We start from the raw sequence: 21,641 nt of genomic DNA, 5'->3' as shown, positions 1-21,641 counted from the left end.
GTAGGGGGCCCTGTGTGATTGAAGTTGCCATAAACTTTAACAAAAATGAAACCAGGCATTCGGCTTTAAATATATATATAATTTGAGACAGTCTCTCTCTGTCGCCCAGGCTGGAGTGCAGTGGCAGGATCTCGGCTCACTGCAACCTTCACCTGCTGGGTTGAAGTGATTCTCTTGCCTCAGCCTCTCGAGTAGCTGGGATTACAAGCACCCGCCACCACGCCTGGCTAATTTTTGTATTTTTAGTAGAGGTGGGGTTTCACCATGTTGGCCAGGTTGGTCTCAAACTCCTGACCTCAGGTGATCCACTCGCCTTGGCCTCCCAAAGTGCTGGGATTACAGGCATGAGCCACCATTCCCATCCAACGTTCTATATTTTTATGTGTCAAAATATGTCATGTTTTTCCAAAGTGTCAGATTGCCTGGGTATGAAGCAAATTTAAAGCCTTCCAGTAAAGCAATTATTTGTGACTTGGTTTTGTTACATATTAAATGAGATATTAGATCTAAGTCACAGGGCCGTTTTGGAGATTACATGACTTATATGTAAAACATTTAGTGTCTGGCATATAGAAACACTATAGAGATATTGGTTATAATTACTGTCATATTTTAATCATCCTTACTGTAATTGCCACCATCTGGTACACACTTTTGTTACGTTTACTATTTTGGTGCTTTGGATAAGACAGGGAGTAAGAGTGCTAAAACTTAGCAAAGTAGTGTGCGTTGAAGACCACATCATATAGAACCAGCTATAAATCAATAAGATGTGACCAGTGGAGCAGACTGGAGCAACAGTTAAGAGAGAGGATTAATAAGTCACAAACAAGTTTTTAAGTACCCTCTGAGAATTCTCAGGATTATTCAGAAAAATATGTTTTTAAAGGCAGAATGAGACTTCAAGTTATTTTATTTGGCTATTATGAGAAGTGTAGATAATCCCTTGCTGGGTAATACCAACCCTCTTTCCACCGAGGACAATTTGAAAGTCTAGACAAAATGTTTCAAATCGTTAATTTAATTTAATTTAATTTAATTTTTTAGACTGGGTCTCACTCTGTCACGCACGCTCAAGTACACTGGCGCAATCACAGCTCACTGCAGCCTCAAACTCCTGGGCTCAAGCAATCCTCCCACCTTGGCCTCCCAAAGTGCTGGGATTACAGGCACGAGCCACTGCACTCGGCCTGAAACCATCATAAAGGCATCAGTGAAATTACATGCTATTGAAAAATAAAACAATACAAATCCAAGAGAAAACTGAAACCCAGAAATAAGAGCTGCTTTTCCAACAGAAAATCTTACAGATGGAAAAGCTAAGGAGCCAAGCGGGGCTCTTGGCAGTCTTCGGTGCTAGAGTAATTCCAGTCTCCAGGTAGGAGTGGGGTGAAAAAAATAATAGTTCTAGTTAGTTCACCAAAAGCTGCACCCCACACAAAATCTTCCGATCTTGACATTATTGGCACTTTGAGTCATATTATTCTTTCTTGCTGTTCAGCACATCATAAGATGTTTAGGAGCATCCTTTACTTTCATCTCGTAGATGCCAGTAGCCAGGCTCTTCCCCCATCTCACCTACCCTGACACTGACCCTTCACCAAGTTGAACAATCACAAATATGTCTAGACATTGCTAAATACCCTTTGAGGGATAAAATTACCCCATCCCAGGTAGAAAAACACTGCCCTAGGAGTGAGACTAATCTAAGAGTAGATTGGCTCTTGAAGGAGGTGAAGATCACCTTCAAATCCTTTCTATTACTAAAACCGAAGGAAAGTTGATCCTAGATTGCTAATGGCTGTGATGATTTTCTAGACGCACGTTTACATTCTTTCTGCAGGTGCTTTTTTTGTCAAAGAAAAATTGCATCATACAAACTAAAAAGGGAAGAAAGATTTTATTCAAGACCATTGTAATAGAAGAGAGTAATTGAATCCAGTTATGCTGAAGTGGGAAGATGTCTAAATACTGGAGTGAGCTGGCGGAAAAGGACCAGAGCATGTTGAGGGGACTCTGGTCAATGTGATTAGGTCATGGGTAGTTGTGAATTGAAGCTCATTGAAGTGAGGTGCCTGTGCTTCCACAGAAGCCGGGAAATAGGGGCACTGTCTCGCTCGATGGTTGCATTTCAAAAGCCTGGTTCCCAGGTCTTTGAGAAAGACATTCCTGGGCTGTAAAACTGGAAAGAGGCTGGGAGAAGATTTATGTTTCAAAGAAGCAGAGAAAGAATTTGTAATTACAAGTTTCCTAAATGATCCAAGAAAAGAAAAATCACGGATTCATAGATAAAAAGAAGTCTGAGGGAAACATTAAGGCCCTCCTTGTCAAAGAATATAACATGATTCTAGTTTTCAAATAATTACTATATTTTTTTCTTTTGTTTTGAGATGGAGTCTCGCTCTGTTGCCCAGGGTGGAATGCAGTGGTGCGTTCTCAGCTCACTGCAACCTCCACCTCCCAGGTTTAGGCGATTCCCGTGTCTCAGCCTCCTGAGTAGCTGGGATTACGGGTTTATGCCACCATGCCTGGCTAATTTTTGTTTTTTTTCGTAAAAAAAAACATGATGGCCAGGCCTGTCTTGAACTGCCGATCTCGGGTGATCCGCCTGACTCGGCCTCCCAAAGTGCTGGGATTACAGGTGTGAACCACTGTGCCTAGCCTCACTTTTTTTTTTGTTTGTTTTTTTTTAAGACGAAAGTCCAGCACTCAACAACACAAAATAAATAACTGGGTACATAAATAGATAAGATGACATTAAAAGTTACAAATAGAAATAACAGGCAGTGGTTAAGAAATTCCAAGGGCTCTAGAAAATGCAGTATCACACACAGACTTTAAAGTAAGCATGTTCAAATATTATTTCGAAAAATCAGATTTAAGTCAATACATATTTAAATTTTAAATAAATCGTTTCTTAAATTTACATATCTATATAGTATTTAAAATATAACAACATAAAATATTTTTAAAATACTAGTATATTTAAAATGAACTCCTGGAAATAAAATGAATGTATTGGAATTTGGGCTGAAACTTGGAAAGTTTGAAAAAGGAGAAAATGGAAACTCTAGAACTAAAATCCACAGTAACTAAAATTAATTTCACAAAGGAAATAATTCTTAATCTAATAATATGTATTCTCAGCATCTCCCCCCAAAACAACCAGTCAACCTAACAAGTAAACAAAGCTAGAACAAACATTACAGTTAATGGTAGCATATTAAAAACTTTCCCTTTGACATTGGGAACAAGACAAGGTACTCACTGTTATAATTTCCACTTAACATCATTGTTCATGATGTTAACAGATACAATATAATTTTTAGGTTATAAAACTCTGGAAAGAAAAATACAGCGCACATCAACCATGGATATGATTCTGTTTATAGAAAATCCAAGAAAATCTATCGATAAATTATTAGAATTAATAAAGGAGTTTATTAGGTAGCTGGATACAAATTCAATATAAAAGAATCAATTGTATTTTTGTTTCTCAGAAACAAACTGAAAATAAAATTTTTAAAGATACTATTTTTTTATATTGCTGCCGTAACAAATTACTACAAATTTAGCAGCTTAAAACTGATTATCTTGCGGTTTCTATAGCTCAGAAGTCCAGGCACAGTTGGTTTTCTGTTTAGGGTCCTATAAGGCCAAATTCGAGGACCCAGTTGTTTTCTGGAAGCTCTTGGGAAAAGTCTGCCTTTAAGCTTGAAATAGTTTGGATGTTTGTCCTCTCCAAATCTCATGTTGAAATGTAATTCCAGAGTTGGAGAGGAGCCTGGGGGGATGGCTTTGGATCATGGGGAAGATCCCTCATGATGGCCTAGTGCTATCCCCTTGGTAGTAAATGAGATCTCACTGTGAGTTCAGGCAAGATCTGGTAAGAGCAGGTGGCACTTTCCCCCCGGCTCTCTTCACATGGTGGCTCCCCATTGCCATAATTGTGAGGTTCCTGAGGCCTCACCAGGAGCAGATGCTGGAGTCATGATTGTGCGGCCTGCAGAACCATGAGCCAATTAAACCTGTTTTCTTTATGAATTACCCATCCTCAGGTCTTCCTTCCTTCCCTCCCTTCCTTCCTCCTTTTTCTCTCTCACCTTCCCTTCCCTTCCCTTCCCTTCCCTTCCCTTCCCTTCCCTTCCCTTCCCTTCCCTTCCCTCCCTCCCTTCCTTCTTTCCTTCCTTCCTTCCTGCCTGCCTGCCTGCCTTCCTGCCTTTCTTCCTTCCTGCCTTCCTTCCTTCTCTTCCTCCCGTTTTCTTTCTTTCTTCTTTTTTGACAGCATCCTCACTCTGTTGCCCTGGCTCTAGTGCAATGGCCATCCCAGTCCACTGCAACCTCTACCTCCCAGGCTCAGGTGGTCCCTCCACCTCAAACTCCTATGTATCTGGGATGATAGGCACATGCCACCATGCCCGGCTAATTTTTGTATTTTTAGTAGAGACTGGGTTTCATCATGTTGTCCAGGCTGGTCTCAAACTCCTGAGCTCAAGGGATCCACCCACCTCGGCCTCCCAAAGTCCTAGGATAACAGGCGTGATACACTGCACCTGGAAAGGGAATTCTTTATAGCAATGCAAAAAGAGTGTAATACAAAGCTTATTCAGGTTGTTGGCAAAACCAGTTTATTCGACTATAGTGCTGAAGTTTCCTCTTCTTCTTGGCTGAGGACTGAGAGCCTCTCTTAGCTTCTTAAGATCAATAGTCATTGTATTATTGATTTGTTGTCTAGATACATGATAGATAGATAGATAGATAGATAGATAGATAGATAGATAGATAGATGATAGATAGATAGATAAATGATGGGGGTGGGGAGAGACAGATTCCTTTATTAATTATACGTGTTAGAATGTCTTCCACTCTGTGACGACTTGTCATTCTGTCCATGATGTCTTTTGAAAACTAGAAGTCTGTAATTTTAAGTTTATAATGTGCAGATTTTTGTTTGTTGGTTTCAAGTTATTGAAAAGTATATGTAAAATAAGGAGAAAATAATGTGAACTTCAGGTCTCAGAACCTAGAAATTTGGAAGCAAGTCAACTTACGGTAATGTAGTTCTTTAGCATAGACGAAGCACTTTTACATGCATTATTTTAATTACATTTTAAACTTGGCATTACAAATATTGAGAAATACATATGGAGTGCAGTATTATCAAAGGTTAAGTTTTACTTTTCTAGATTATGCCATTTCCTTTATAACTAGAAAAAATACAAAATGTAGTGTTGAGAGGGTGGTGACTGCCACATCTTTCCACTAAAGAAATCAAGAATCATCATCCACACACACACAAGCCACTTGAGTTGTAAGAAATAACCAAGATATATTTTAAAAATTTATTGTAAATTGACAAATTATAATTGTATATATTTGTGGGGTATAATATAATGTTATTTGTACACAATGTGGAATGATTCAATCAAGCTAATTACCATATCAATCACCTCAAATACTTATAATTTTTTGTTGTGAGAACATTTGAAATTTATTCGCTTCGATTTGGAAATGTGCACTATATTATTGTTAATTATAGCCACCAAGAAATTATTTTTTAATGTCCTTTGACAATGAGACTTAACACAGCAGTGCAGTAATCTCATACAGTCACTAGATGGCACTGCAGCTTTTGTAACAGGGATATTTAAGACAGGCAGGAGGGGTTCTTGAAATAAACTCATTTTTTATATTTGTAATTGGTCACCATACAGTAGAGTCATGCTTTAAATAATAAAACTATTCCCTTTAAGAATTATATATTTGTATCTATTTAAAGAAAACACTTTTTTGTAAGCATAAAATAATTATAGGAAAATTCAAAATTGGCCGGGCGCGGTGGCTCACACCGGTAATCCCAGCACTTTTGAGAGGCTGAGGCCGGCGGATCAGCTGAGGTCAGGAGTTTAAGACCAGCTTGGCCAACATGGCGAAACCCCGTCTCTACTAAAAATACAAAAATTACCCGGGCGTGGTGGTACGCGCCTGTAATCCCAGCTACCCGAGACGCTGAGGCAGGAGAATCGCTTGAACCCGGGAGGCAGAAGCTGCAATGAGCGGAGATCGAGCCACAGCACTCCAGCCTGGGCGACAGAGTGAGACTCGAAAAAAAAAAAAAGAAAAAAAGAAGAAAGAAAGAAGAAAAGAAAAGAGAAAAGAAAAAGAAAGAAAGAAAGAAAAGAAAGAAAGAAAAGAAAGAGAGAAAGAAAGATCAGAAATTATAGAAAAACATAAAGAAAATAAATACTTCCTATATTCCTCCTCCTCAGGGAAAACCACTGTGTTTACTTTAGTAGTTGTACTTTCTGTCAGCATATAGAAATGTAAAACATGGTTTGTATATTTAATATTGAACAGGAAAAATCCTGTTGTATATATTATTTTAAACTAGCAGCAATAATAGTTTGAGTATTCTTTCATATACATAAATGTTCTTCATTAGTTTTTAATGTTGGGATAGCATTTCATCATGTAGGAGCATTATATTTATTTAACTAAATCTTTGGTTTTGGACAATTAGGTAGCTTCTGATTTTTCACTACTAGAAATACCCCTTTGATAAACATTTTTGTGGTTATGTCTTGCACATCCAAGATTATTTCTTTAAAATCTCCCTCTCTCCCCAATAAGTATTGTCAAGCTGCTTTCCAAAGGGTAAAGGAAACCAGTTTACACCATCACCAGCAATCTTTCTGGTCATATGTTTTCCAATATTTTTCCCTGAAAAATCATTTACATTTTAATTTCAGTTATAATACATTTTCATGCGCAAAATCTAATCAAATTATGAAAATCGACAGCAAGTGGCCGGGCGCGGTGGCTCACGCTTGTAATCCCAGCACTTTGGGAGGCCGGGGCGGGCGGATCACGAGGTCAGGAGATCGAGACCATGGTGAAACCCCGTCTCCACTAAAAATACAAAAAATTAGCCGGGCGTAGTGGCAGGCGCCTGTAGTCCCAGCTACTCGGAGAGGCTGAGGCAGGAGAATGGCGTGAACCCGGGAGGCGGAGCTTGCAGTGAGCCGAGATCGCACCACTGCACTCCAGTCTGGGCGACAGAGCGAGACTCCGTCTCAAAAAAAAAAAAAAAAACGAAAATCGACAGCAAGCTTAAAAATATCATTTTTATATTAGTATCATACAATTTTTAAGTAGTTGAATACTGACTATAGCACCTAACAGTTCAATGGCATTTTAGTCTTTTTAAAAAGTTTTATCCAATCCCTATAATTATGTGAAATGTGCAGCTGATGTATTCCCCTTTCCAGAGGAAGAAATTGAAATTATGTTGAAAAAGCAACACAAAATACGGATAACTGATAGTTATATTTATGTAACTATCCAAGATGAATGTAGCCTACAGAGTTAAAATTTTGATAATTAGCTAAAGGTTTGAATACAGGAATATGTCTTTAATATGCTTCCATAGCACCCTACGTTTTTCCTATTATAACATTCATCACACCATATTAATTCATCTTGTTGTTTGTTTTACAAATAGACCACAAATTCCTCAAGGCCAGTTGCCATGCGGAATTTGCTCAGTATTTTAACTCTGGCGGTTTCTACCACCATAGTAGTAGGTGCTTACTAATAACTTGTCAAATGAAATTTTTAAAAGGCTTTCCAAAAACAAATACAAATAAGATATATTACGTAGAAATAGACATGTCGTGTAGAAACGCGACTTTATGCCAATACTGGAAGTTTGAAGACATAGTGTTTCTCGTTATAATAATCGTCATGAGTATTTAATACATGCCTATGGTGTACTAGGGAGCCAGATAATGTTTTAAGTTTGTTTTCATGTACTAACTAATTTAATATCTAACTAATTTTAGCTGAATTTTGAACGAGTTCTGATAAAATAGCTAGTCAGCCCGCGCGTGGCAGAGATGAAACTCGGGCGGTCCGGCCCCGGTTCTTTGGCTCTGAACAGCTGCACCCTCCACGTAGATGTTTTGTAGTAGCCTTAAAACAGAGGTGCAGTAATCTCCTATAACCACGAGATGGTACTGCAACTTTTGTAACAGGGGACTTAGCCTGGGGCAGGAGGGGTTCTTGAGACAAACTCATTTTTTATATTTGTAATTGGTCACTAGCAAGTAGAGTCATACTTTAAATAATAACATTATTCCCTTTAAGAATTGTATATTTTTTATCTATTTAAAGAAAACAGTTGTCCGTAAGAATAAAATGACTTCAAATTAGGTGTAAAAAATAATTCTCAGTTATCCGTGTTTTGCGTTGCTTTTTCAACATAATTTCAACTTCTTCTTCTGGAAAGGGAAATATGTCAGCTGCTCATTTCACATGATTATAGGGATTCAATAAAATTATTTTTTAAAATAATAAAATTCACTGAATTTTTAGGTGATACAGTCAGTATTCAATGACTTAAAAATTGTATCATACTAACACAGAAATAATATTTTTAAGCTTGCTCTCAATTTTCATAATTTGATTAGATTTATGCACATAAAAATGTTATAACTAAAATATTAATCACAAGACATTGTTTTCTAAGATGACGCGGGAGTAGATTGTTGGTAATGATAGAATATTAGAGCTAGGAGGCCGCTTGTTTCCTTTTTTCCCACAGCTGTGGGAACCCAGGAGCACAGAGGTCATTGTTTTTCACTAAGCAGTGTCTGAAGTCCACATTTCTGTTTGCCATTTGTCAGTAGTTTAGAGATATCATACACATCATACATTTCCAAAAAGCAGAGAAGAATATTGTAAATTACATTTATAAAACAATTTTGAAGGTAATCAAATGTATTAGGCTATTCTTGCATTGCTATAAAAATATCTGAGACTGGGTAATTTATAAAGAAAGAAGGCTTAATTGGCTTACGGTTCTGCAGTTTTTACAAGCATAATGCTGACACTGCTGAGCTTCTGCGGAAACTTAGGGAGCTTTTACTTACGGTGGAAGGTGAAGTAGAGTGGGAGCAGGCATGTCACATGGAGAAAGCAGGAAAGAGAGAGAAGGAGAGAGAAAGTGCTGCACAGTTTGAAAAGACCAGATCTCCTGAGAACTCACTCAGGTGCAGGGAGACCACCAAGAGGATGATGCTAAACCATTCATGAGAAATTCACTCCCATGATGTAATCACCTCTCACCAGGCCCCACCTCCAACAAAGGGGATTACAATGCGACCTGAGATCTGGGCAGGGACACACATCCAAACTACATCATCGAGTTTTTTTGCTGATTGAAATATCCCGTGAAGATTATGCCTCTTTTCTACGTATTGGATTATTTTACATAAATAACTAAAGTGTATATAGCACCTCAGAATTGAACAAGATACTTTCAGAGCATTGCCTATGAGGAGTAATTACTACAGAGCATCTGCTATATACAGAAAAATGGATGTGGATGCATACACCCTTTAGCATAGAAGTATATGAAAACAATTTGATATGTATAAGCTGTTATAAAACTAGGGGTTTTACTCTACATGGGATTTTTTTCTAAGTCATAGTAACTCTGTTTTCTGCTTTCTCATATAGTAGATACTTTTTAATGTATTTTGAAGGAATGAACTTCCTTGGAAACCATTGTGTTTATTCTACTTTTATTTCACATACATAAAAACAGCTTATAATTGTACCGAACACAAAATACAAACACATTTTATTGCACATAAAAATATTTTAAATGAAGTATTGAAGTATTGCACGTAATAGAATTGATTAGGAAAGTCACAACCCTATTATAAGACTAGTATTAGTCTAGGTTTGAAGATTACAGAATATTTCCTAATAGAGATTTGACACATCACATATTGCACATTTTCCAGCACTATTCTATGTTTTGCGAATATTCCTCACAGTCTTTGCTTATGTCTTTTCTCTGTAAAACACTGTATAAAAGATTATAAAGGCGAAGAAATATGTACCATCGAAAAGGACCAGTCTACAGCTGAGGAAGTAAAAAAATAAATACACGATCATCCCATTCTTTTTGGGGAAAAATAACAAAGTAAACTGGCAAATTTCTCTAAAAAGAGATAAATATTACAAATCTTGGTTTCATAAGCATTTGTCCATTTATAAATGCTCCCTGAGTTTAAGGGATTCAATTAGATTAAAAACCTATGTTACTAGCCATAATTCCTTTGTTTACATTCAGTATCTAGTACCAACATCTAACTCCTTCCAACAGTGCAAATGCATGAAGGGCTCTCACTGTTGGTAGTCATTCAGCAATAAATAGTAAGTCCACAACTAGTTATTTCATTGTTTCTGGATTCAAAATAATATAAAGTGCATCCAAAGGTTGCATGGTCATTCTTCTCATTCTTGGGCCTGGTTATTAGTCAACCTGTGATGCTTCCAGCTCATGGCAATAAAAGCCCACGTTGCAGATTTTCCTGGTATTTCTTCCTTTTTTTCCATAGTTCTGTTTGGAAGAAAATTCCCAAGACACTACAGAATTTTTTTTCACAAAGTCTATATAGAAAACTTCGGACCACAGAGCAGCATCCACTGACACAGATTTCCTTGAGTTCCATTCGATGATAGTCAATAAGTGAACATGTTTCCTTATTATTTGTAAGGCTTGTTACATATCCAGTATAAATTCTTCTCACATTCCATGCTGCTGACCTCTGTGTTTTTCAGAAAAACGCACTTCTCAGACCCTGTTATGTTGAACCTGTCAAACAATAAAGAAACTTAGAATTATTTTCAGCTCATTGTTTTCATTCAGTTACATGAGAATGAACTCGGAGATGGTGACCTCTGCTTCTTTTAAATTCTTAGTGGGATACATAAGTCAAATAATCACAGATTAATCTGTAGAGACAATGGACAAGAATTGAAAAAAATAGGATGTGGAGAAAAAATATGGAAGTAAGAGGAAAGCACGCCATTCATTTGGTTGGCATGGCACCAGATAAGTGATTCTTGGTCATTTTTGAGTTCATAGATTTTTCAATAAATAATTTCACAAAATTATATGCATTCAACAGCCATGCATACTAGTGCATACAGCTTTAGGGGGTTTATGGCTCCTGAAGCCCATCTGTGGATATGGAACCATAGGACAAATATTAGGAATCCCTTTTCCAGAAACCTGAATTTTAATCTCGATACTTTATCAGTATTATAATCAACAGCAAACTTATAAAATGATCTTCAAACATTAAATGTATTTTAACTAAAGGTGATGAAAATAGAGTAATTCTGGGGAAAATTTTCTTTCAGGTGTATAGAAACTCATAATTAGGCATTGAAACTATTCTTTATTCTGTGGAGATGAAAACTGAGAAATAGTAAAGAAGGATTTATTTTCCACCAACTATCGTATTAGTAAAGACTAAATGTGACATTGAAAATGGGTTTTTGTTGCATCATCATAATTATTATTGAAATATTTCCAAATTAACCAGATCTATTACATTAGAGTTTGCTGAGAAAAATTACTATAAGCATTTATTTTATGTATTATAAGTGCGGATAAAGAAAAAGAATAATAATAAAGCCTGTTATTAAAGAATTCCAGAGTATACGCATTCGGAAGCGATTGTTAGAGCTCTTGAAGAGCTCAGCCTTCGTATCTAAAGTGCTTTGAAAGGAGAAAAGGAAAGTGATTTTCCTGAGATGCCACCCTGGGGAATATAAAGAGACTTCTGGAGACTTACCAGTTGTTAAATTCTTTGCCATTTGACCACTTCCATGGGTGACCAGGTTCCTTTTTCAGTCCAACCCAGTGTTCCTCTCTACCTGCATATCGTTTTAGAAAGTTCTTAAAGAAAGCACAAAGGAGTTGTTACATTAAACACCCTTATGGGGAAGTAGATAGTAAATCCTGTTTCTCAAAAGCTGCAACTTGAGGCATGACAGCTCATCTGACCATGTACTCATTCTATATAGGATCAGCATATTTGGATTTCTGGTCTTTGAAGCTAAACAATCAAATCAAATTTAAAAGATTAAATTAAATCTCATTTCGACCTCAGGCTGATCATATGGTTCTCTGGGATGACATTTTCCTACATCTGAAATAGGTACAATGTTTGTTTGTTTGTTTTCTCCACTTAGAAACAGAAGGAAACCACTGATTAGCCATATGAATTAAAATAGTAATATTTTATCTTTTTTTAATTCTTACGAATTAAAATAGTAATATTTTATCTTTTTTTAATTCTTACCATGTCCTTTTCATAATCAATGACAGCAAGAGTAGCGCCATGTTCAGAACAAGCATTTTGGGCTGAAGTCCAACTCCTCTTCACAGTAGAAATAAAGTAGCATTTCCTCTGGTAGCCAACCCAGTCCTCAGAGCATGAAGAAACATGGCTGTCTGATGGCATTGAGAATGTGTATTGGCCTGGACAATTGTATTGGCCCACTGTGAACAGAAAAATGTTTTGTTTTAGTAACAAAAGAAACCAAATACCCATAGCATGCAAAACTAGCCTTAGGATGCTGTGTTGTGCTAGGCGGTGATAAAGGATAAAAGCTAAAAAGTAGAATTCTGAAAAGGGTGTGAAGAAAGAAAGTTCTCAGGACCATATCTGATCTTCCATTGTGCCTAATCATCATGGGATGGAGGTATGAGGATGAGGGGATGTACCTTTGGCCATAATGTCAGAAAATGACAGAAATATAGAACAATTCTGAAAATTTGGACTAGATATTTCTTTGGACTAGGAAGGGTAAAGTGCATTATACATTTGAAATAAGGTTTGAATCTGAATGCAGAGGCGGAAGAATTTGAAGATGCAGTATTTATAGCACTAGGCTGGAAAGATGGAGAGAGTAACTTTTAGGGAACCAATTCAAAATACAGAAAGACATATGACTCAGAATATCTCAAAACAATAGTAAACATTCTCATTTGTAAAAGACACAAATGTATCTTGGTATAGCTGGAGGTATTGAATACCAAATCACTACTGACTTTCTGGGAACTTTTAAATATAATCTTAATTATTCAGAACTACCATTCTGTGTCCTCTGAGATAAAACACAAAAGACTGGCCACTTCCTTATTAATGTATGGCTTTAGATATGATTTTTTTTCCATAATCAATGAATGTGAAGTTCACATTTTTTTCTGCCTAAGTAGCTATTTATTCAGAATTCAAATCAACTCCCTTCATTCTAGATGTAAACATCTTTTCAAATGCAATTTTATTCTACAGTAATATATAAATCATAGATACTTTTAATACTTATAGAAGTATTACATTAATTATTCGAGGATTGTGGAATTATGTTTAGTATTGATTAGGAAATTGGCCACATATGGTACATGGGATGATTCTAAATTAGCTACAGTTTCTGATTAACGAGACTAAACTAATATTGATTTCAGCTGGGCATGAATGCGTACAGCTAGGAGGCTTTGAAAGAATTGATGAAGTGTAGACCCACCTGATAAGGCAATGAGAGCTATGATTAAAATGGTGATGAAGACCACATTCATTACAGCACACAGGACAGGAACTTTGAAGGACCCTTCATGACGTGATGAAAAATGGGGACTGGTGGCATCATCTGGAAGGGAAAAAGTTGATGATGAGTTCAGGCAGACCATAGAAGTACTATAGGAATATGCGACATTCTTTTGAGGCATTTAAACTTAATATTTCCTATCTCCTTATATGAAATTTCCCCATCTCTTTATAGAAATTTCTAAGTTAATTTACCCCCAATTTTGAGTGAATTCGAATAGTTTATTGTTGGCTTGAAATGAAAAAACTCAAGCATAATGATGAGATTATAAAGTATCTCCCCAAAATATTTACCTGGCACATATAATTTATACACTTAGTAGATATGAAAATTCTAAGTATATAATCAGTTTGTTTTAATCATGATAAGAACGTTTATTAAATATGCACATGCCCCAGAAGACATATAAAAAAATTCTAGGGCGTGGTGGCTCACACCTGTAATCTCAGCATTTTAGGAGGCTGAGGTGGGTGGACTGATCATCTGAGCTCAGGAGTTCAAGACCATCATGAGCAACATGGTGAAACCCTGTCTCCACCAAAAATACAAAAAATTAGCTGGTCATTGTGGCAAGCACTTGTGTTCCCAGCTACTTGGGAGTCTGAAGTGGGAGGATTGCTTTAGCCTGGGAGACAGAGGTTGTAGTGAGCTGAGATTGCACCACTGCACTCTAACCTGAGTGACAGAGTGAGATGTTGTCTAAAATAAATAAATAAATAAATAAATAATTCTAGCATAATTCCTTAACCTCCTTGTAGTTACTGTTTGAGAGAAATGATGTGAATGGGATAAATGTGGATAATATCATAAAGTAAAATATTGAATTGATATATAAATATCTAACATTAAAATGACTGAACAAAATTTTAAACGTGACAGTATTTTTTGGTGAAGTTGGTGCAGATGTGGAGCAACTGGAATTTTCAGATATTATTGCTGGGAGAGTAAATTGGAAAAACACTTTGGAAACTGTTTCTTATAAAATTAAATATATGCCTTTTCTATGGCCCAACAAACCTACTCCTATGTATATCCTCAAGAAAAATGAAAATATGTTCTCAAAATGCCTTGTGCAAGAATGTTCCTAGCAGCTTTATTCTTAACAGCCAAATTCCAGAAATAATCCAAATATCCATCAACAGGAAAATAAGTAAACAAATTATGGTATATCCATACAAGGGAATTCTGCTCAGCAGTTCAAAATAAGACAACTGATATATGCAACAAAATGAATGCATCTCCAAAAAAAAGTTTAGTGAAAAAAAATCCAGCCACAAAAGATTGTATACTAAATATTTGCATTTATATGACATTAAATAATAGTTGGTCTAAGCTCTGGTGTCAAAAATCAGAACAGTGGTTGCCTTTGTGTGTGTAGGAAAGGTAATTTAACTGGAATGGGACACAGGGCAAACTGTCTGGGGTGATGGAAAGATTCAAATGTTGCTAGTCTTGTGGTTATACCATTGTCATAAGTCATTAAACTGTACACCTACGAGCTGTGCATTTGTTGTATGTGAACTAAACCTCAATTTAAAATGATATGTGAATGAACAGTAAAAATTTGAATTTTTCAAAAGATGTTAAAATAATAGAGGAAATGTAACAGTATTATATACACCAAATATTCAGTGAAAGTTATTTCATTTACCCTCTGTACGATGGTGAAACAAAGTAAAAGCCTTTTTTTTTTTTCCAACAAGTAGTGTTTCTGTGGAAGGATTTAGAATAATAATATGATGTTAACGATAATTGATAGTTACAAAAAACTCCAAGAGGATGTCTGTTCTACACTCTAAGTAAATAACTGGGAAGGAGAAAAGAGAATTTTGCGACTTAGATTTTGGATTTTAATTTTGCAGGATGAGCTGTCAGGATTCTTAAAATGTGGCCCACAAGGAGTATACAGGTCCCTATTATGTTTTCAAAAACCAAAATGTAAAATGGCCACTTAAGTAACTGACAATGCAAAACAGTTTCAAAATAGAAAGCATTCTATTTTTCAATACGGATGATTTTCATAACTTAAAAAGTTTACATAAGACATATCTTGAAATACACATATTACCCTTAAAACATTTATCTAAAGGTAAACTGGACCAAGAGACGTTGCCTTTTTTTCATGGTAATTTACTGGGTACTGGTGTCCACATCAACTTTTTGCTTTATCTGGAGGTTATTTTTCCCATCACAGATTGGCACTCAGATTTTGCAAGAGACGCCTTTACTTCACTGCCATCTAGCTCGATTTTCTCAGCTTCTCAAAGCAAATTTTTCTTTTTTCACCTGTATAGAATCATCATCGGAAGCCGCCTTTGCTACCCAGGGTACCAAGTTCGGAGCTCTGTCTGGTTTCACTTCACATTATGTGAGTCAATTGTGTGGCTTGAACTCAGTATTGCAACAGCTCTGTCTCCTCAGTGAGCACTAACACACCCCAGCGACCCATGGGCTCCAGAGTCTCAATCAGCCCATTGGCTCAACTAGGGAGTAAGCTTTGGGATGACTCTCAGATGATACTTTACTCCCATTAATAAGGGCTACTGTTTTATTTATTTATTTATTTATTTATTTATTTATTTTGAGATGGAGTCTCGCTCTGTCGCCCAGGCTGGAGTGCAGTGGCGCGATCTCGGCTCACTGCAAGCTCCGCCTCCCGGGTTCACGCCATTCTCCTGCCTCAGCCTCCCGAATAGCTGGAACTACAGGCGCCCGCCACCACGCCCAGCTAACTTTTTGTATTTTTAGTAGAGACGTGGTTTCATCGTGTTAGCCAGGATGGTCTCGATCTCCTGACCGGTGATCAGCCAACCTCGGCCTCCCAAAGTGCTGGGATTATAATTGAGGGCTATTGTTACCCACAGCTTGACTTATCTTCTAGGTGACAAAACATTTCCCTCAACAGCACACTTTTGCTTTGATTTCAGGCCCTGCACATTAATGGAGAAGTTGAAAATCAACTCAATTTGCTACTTATTGAATCACCCAAGGATAACGTCCAAGGATGACTAGGGCAGCCTAAATTAGACATTCAAAAGAAAGTTGAAACGGTATCAGGAAAAGTTAAACATTTCTGCATTAGGTCCTTCTTTCACCTATGCTCTCTATTTATTGAGTAGTTTATTATTATTATTATTATTTCTTTTTGGCAGCACAACTGTGCCATAAGTAATGGCTCACCTGATTACCTGAAAATTTGCATGCTTTGTGTTTGTTATCCACATAAAATTTTATGTTCTTAAAACAGGATGGATTTATTAGAAGTAACTCATGTTTTTCGGAAGTAAACTAATATAGTAGACATATGCTTAAAAAATAATCCCTTTCTCCAAGATTGTTTTAGTTCTGCTGTTTCTCACATATCCTTTTGTTAATAGATAGCTCTTGCTGACAAGTAGACTAATTCCTAAGTGCTAGTGCTTTAGGGTACCTCATTAACTAAGGAGAAAGAGGGATAAATGGAAAAACTCAACAAATTTTACAGAAGTAAGGTATAGAAAAACAACAGGCAAAATCCCAGTAACAGGAAATAAACTAGATATATGGATAGAATAGACAAATAGAAGAGAGGAAAATGTCTAAGATGATCAAATGTTGCTGAGAAACAAAGGAAAGGAAGAACAAATTCTAAGTTACATAGTCTTTGAAGCCAGAGATTGGAAAGGTTAAATAGAAGGATGAAATGGAGGGAAAAAGTCCTATAAAGAATACCAAAGCAGGAGATTGCATTTTCAAGAATTCTTTTGACTTTTTTTTAGTAAATTACAAATGGACACTGTAAATTTTCACCTGCTCATATAGCTATTCTCTCAAAGATGGCAAACTTGCCCATTTCCAGCAACTAGAGGATGCGGTCATGAGAACACAGGATAAGGTACACTGAAAGCAGACACCGAATGCAAAGGAAGGCAAACAATGTAATTGCTTATGTGGAAAATAGAACTTTTCATAAAGAGAGACAGCACTTCCTGGAGAATGTACAGATGGATATGAAAAAAAATGATGGAGAATAACTGGGCTAGATCAGAAAGTTTTCTAATTAAATCTAAACACTGAGATGATATAAACTAAAGCAAAGAGAAAGATCGTAAAGATCTTCTGAAATTCATTTTTGCGGCTTTCTCTCATCTCAGGTATTCTATCTTCTTACAGATAAAAAGGGATTTACCTCTTCCCTGAAGAACCTGTCTTCTCTAAAAGACAAAGCCTCACTTCCTTCCCTAACAACCATTAGATATCACATATATAGAGATTAGCAGTATATTTTCTCTACGATTATATATCATATATAGAGAGATTACCAGTATATCTTCTATAACTACTATTAATGTCATATATAGAGATACTAGAGAGTAAATATGCAATCAGATCTGACTTACTTTCTTGTCCACTCTCCGGATGCAAAGCGCTGTTCTCTGCTACGAAACAATTTTCAGAGCTCATCTTTATTCTCAAGATTCCCTAGTTAATCTCAGGTCAAGTCAATCTGCAGTGAAAGTCTTTGCTGGAGCTCTAGTTCAGTGTGTGAGGCTCTGAGGCATCTCAGAGTTTATACTCCCTCACGACGTCTCCGCCCCCTTCCTCTTGCCGCCTACTTGCTTGACTACATTGTTTCTCTTTAATTTATGCTCCAGTGGACCAGACGATATATAGTGTGTTGTTGTGGTGAAGCATGGGTTTTCCCTGTTGTCTGAAATGTGCTTTCTCACAACTGTAAGGTGTAGCAGGAGGAAAGTGGGATTTTCCCGGACTCTGAGACATCCTGCCTTAAATTTCTTGAAAACACAAATAGTTTAGGAGATAGCATAATCTAAGCAAAGAATTAAAAGTTAGAGATTCCTGTCTTTCAGATGAAAATAATTTTGAGAAGGAGAGTGTAGTATTTTCCAAGACTCCCGTTCATTCATTTATTCATACATTTAACTGATATTTACTGAACAACCCCTATGCACCTGACACTGTCTAGGGCCCCAGGATTTATTGTTAAACATGAATTTTAAGATCTCTGTGCTCATGGATCTCTCTCCAGCCTGAAAGAGTTTTATTTAGAAAGCTACAAATTGGTTTTTGGAAGTGTGTCATTCACTTCTTCTCTGGTGACTAGATCTATCATGTAGTAAGAAGTTGTTTTACTGCAGGAAACAGAAAGCTTGTGGTCTGGAACTTCCTTGCTATGTTCTAAAATTGTTTATCTTAAATTATCTGTTTCATTTATTTCCTGCTAATTTTCTTGTCACATTTTACTGTCATTTAGACTGCTTTTATGTCACCTCAGTAACATCTTCAATTCTCCCCCTGTGCTCTAGGTTATTCTCTTCAGATACCTCTGAGACTTCAGTCTTTTGAGATATGATTATTATTTAAAACATTGCTGTGGTTATCAGTCTCATTCAGACAAGTAATGACAGTCAATGCAAGATGAATGCAGAAAGCTGTGTATGGTGATTTAAGGAGGGACATCAAAATACCACTCTGATTAATAATCTTGGTGCCCAAAATTTTATTATTAATATCACTTATTTAGAATAAAGACATTCTGCTTTCAGAGTAAAGCCTTGATGAAAATTTTATGCATAGGTAAGTTGGAAGCTATCATCTAGAGAAGTTAGTTGGAACATTAGATGCATTTGTCTACCTAAGACACAAAGAGGCACATGTTGGCCCTAACGGCTCCCTTTGCTTCCATCCTATTTTTCAGCCAATTTCTTAGTCCCTTTTCCACATAGCAGCTAGAATGATTGTTTTATAATTAATTCATATCATTTTGGTGAAGTGTTTAACTCCTCCCCCCACTGCACTTTGAAAGGCTTCCTATCACATGTACCATAAAATCCAAAGACCTAATAGTTGAGAATGCTTTATACAGAATATGGCCCCTGGTTACCTCTCCTACCATTTTTCCTACTATTCAGAATCCTCTCTGACAGAAACCTCCTCCTTTAAAATGCCAAGCATCCTACCACTACAGGGCTTTTACTTTTTCTCTAAAAGATTCTTTTTCCATCTCCCTGCATGTCTCGCTCTCCCTTTAACCGACTCACTCCTCAGCTGCCACCTGCTCAGAGAAATTGTCAGTTGCTATTATATGTAAAATAGAACTTCACACTCTGTGCCTCTACAGATTGCTGTCAATATCTGATATTATATCATGGTTTATTATCTGTTTCCCTTACTAGACTATAAGCTGCTTGAGGGCAAGGGCTTTGACTTTCCTCTGTGCCTCTAACACCTGCCGTAGTAACTGGAATCTAGTATGTATTCCATGCCCTTACTGAATGCGTGAATGAATGAAAAATACGTATAAAACTCTAAAAGTTCTAAAATATGGAGTGCTATTAATTGGGGTTCGTAGGATTGTTTGGTTGAGAAGTGTATGACCTTAGGCTGCTACATGCAAAGAACCAGGTAATACATAGGGATGGATGTGAGGTCATTTATATAGGTCATCAGGCATGGTCTTTTTGAGGAGGTCATATGTGGAATTAAATAAAAATGAGAGGAAAGATTTAACCATTGAAAATTTGAGAATAGAAAGAACAAGAGCAAGAACACACTCTATAAAATAAAAGTTTAGCTTCTTTAAGGAAAAGAATGAAGGTAAGTGCAGTAAGCCAGTAGTGCTTCAGGAAATTGACCATACAAGTCCACTGAACTTTGGCTTTGTTATCTGTAAACTAAAAATATAACATCCAATTTATAATGTTTCTATGAAGAAAAATTATGAATTCTAAATTTTTTTAACATACTATTTGGTACATATTATGCCTTCAATTATATGGGAGGGAGTGACAGTTTGGCACACGTCATGAAAAGAGAAAGTTCCTCATTTGATGTAAGGCATTCAGAGATAATAACTGAGAAGTCACAGCATAATTGCTGATGTAATGTAATGTGTCTCTTCTCCGTCTGAAAAGAGACAGAGGAAACTGCAGTCTCCTACAACCACCTCTAGCCGGTTTCACAGTACTAAGACTCATGTGCTCAAGGTTTCTTGCTTCTTCAACCATAATCAAGTTAATGGATGTGTGTATACACACACATCTAGTGTGCACACGTTTATATATATATGTTACATATAATATATATTTTACATATATGCCCTAAGCCACAGAAAAATGATACCTAGAAATCTTATTTTGAGAAAATATTTTTAAACAGTATGACATTGATCAAAATCTATTAACTTTATTTTGCAGTCATTTTTCTCTGCCTTTTTTTTTTTTTTTTTTTGAGACGGAGTTTTACTCTTGTTGACCAGGCTGGAATGCAGTGGTGTGATCTCTGCTCACTGCAACCTCTGCCTCCCAGGTTCAAGCGATTCTTCTGCCTCAACCTCTAGAGGATCTGGGATTACAGGCACCCGCCACCACACCCAGCTAATTTTTGTATTTTTTTTTTTAATAGAGATGGGGTTTCACTATGTTGGCCAGGCTGGTCTCAAACTCCTGACCTCAGATGATCCTCTTGCCTCCGCCTCCCAAAGTTCTGGGATTACAGGCATGAGCCACCACTCTTGGCCCTTCTCTGCTTTTTTTTATGGGGATAGCCCAAGTATTTTGTTGAAATCAGTACTTGTGTGCGTGCGAGGAGGCAGCTACTGCAAGAAAAAAGTAGCCAACGTACCAAGCACATAGTTATCAGTGGCCTCCTGGATATCCACTGGGCCCCATGCTGCTCAAGGTCTTCTGCAAGAGCCTAAATTTGTTGAAAAATTAACTTTTTCTTCATTTATCTTTCCTCCCTTCCATAACTCTTTCCATTTTTCTTAAGTGTAAGAAATCTCTTTTAATTTGAGAAAGCAATCAATTTAAACTCACAGTGAATAGTGGTTGCTTAGCACTGTCCTAGCTGACACCTGTTGTTAATTATTAACACCACGCTATTTCAGTAATTATTAACACCACGCTATTTCAGTAATTATTAACACCACGCTATTTCACTTGTGAGAATGTCCTCTTAGGTACAGTAAACTATATGCCCACAGTACTAATCAATACTTGTTAAGCCAAAGGAACATATCTCTACATGTGAAATTCCAGAGAAAAACAAAGCAAAGCGTAGAGGGTCAAGATGCAGCGTGGGAGAGATTTGGGGGTCAGAGGGTTCTTCAGTACCCTCCCTTTTTTTTTTATCAAAACATGGAAGCAAACTTCTTGTGGTCAGCCCTG

At 36.8% G+C, this 21,641-nt stretch overlaps 1 protein-coding gene across 1 annotated transcript; it reads right to left on the bottom strand.

Annotated features, from left to right (window-relative positions):
- Nucleotides 1-9,567: 9,567 nt before the first annotated feature.
- On the bottom strand, nt 9,568-18,093 carry CD69 (CD69 molecule). The gene is made up of 5 exons (XM_055280701.2): nt 17,853-18,093; nt 13,393-13,515; nt 12,165-12,364; nt 11,655-11,758; nt 9,568-10,666 (listed from the first exon to the last, which is right to left on the bottom strand). Exons 1-5 carry the CDS (start codon nt 17,914-17,916, stop codon nt 10,558-10,560), a joined length of 600 nt encoding a protein of 199 aa, XP_055136676.1. The 5' UTR covers nt 17,917-18,093; the 3' UTR covers nt 9,568-10,557.
- Nucleotides 18,094-21,641: the final 3,548 nt, after the last annotated feature.

Source organism: Symphalangus syndactylus, chromosome 5 (assembly GCF_028878055.3).
Source record: "Symphalangus syndactylus isolate Jambi chromosome 5, NHGRI_mSymSyn1-v2.1_pri, whole genome shotgun sequence".
NCBI classification, from domain to species: domain Eukaryota; kingdom Metazoa; phylum Chordata; class Mammalia; order Primates; family Hylobatidae; genus Symphalangus; species Symphalangus syndactylus.
This window is presented reverse-complemented; position numbering and strand designations above follow the sequence as displayed.

Coding starts and splice junctions, on each gene's coding strand:
- CD69 (XM_055280701.2), bottom strand. CDS start 17,916: ATGAGCTCTGAAAATTGTTTCGTAGCAGAGAACAGCGCTTTGCATCCG. Junction 13,516..17,852: donor TCCGGAGAGTGGACAAGAAA/GTAAGTCAGATC, acceptor TTTCCCTTCCAG/ATGATGCCACCAGTCCCCAT. Junction 11,759..12,164: donor TTGATTATGAAAAGGACATG/GTAAGAATTAAA, acceptor GCTTTCTTTAAG/AACTTTCTAAAACGATATGC.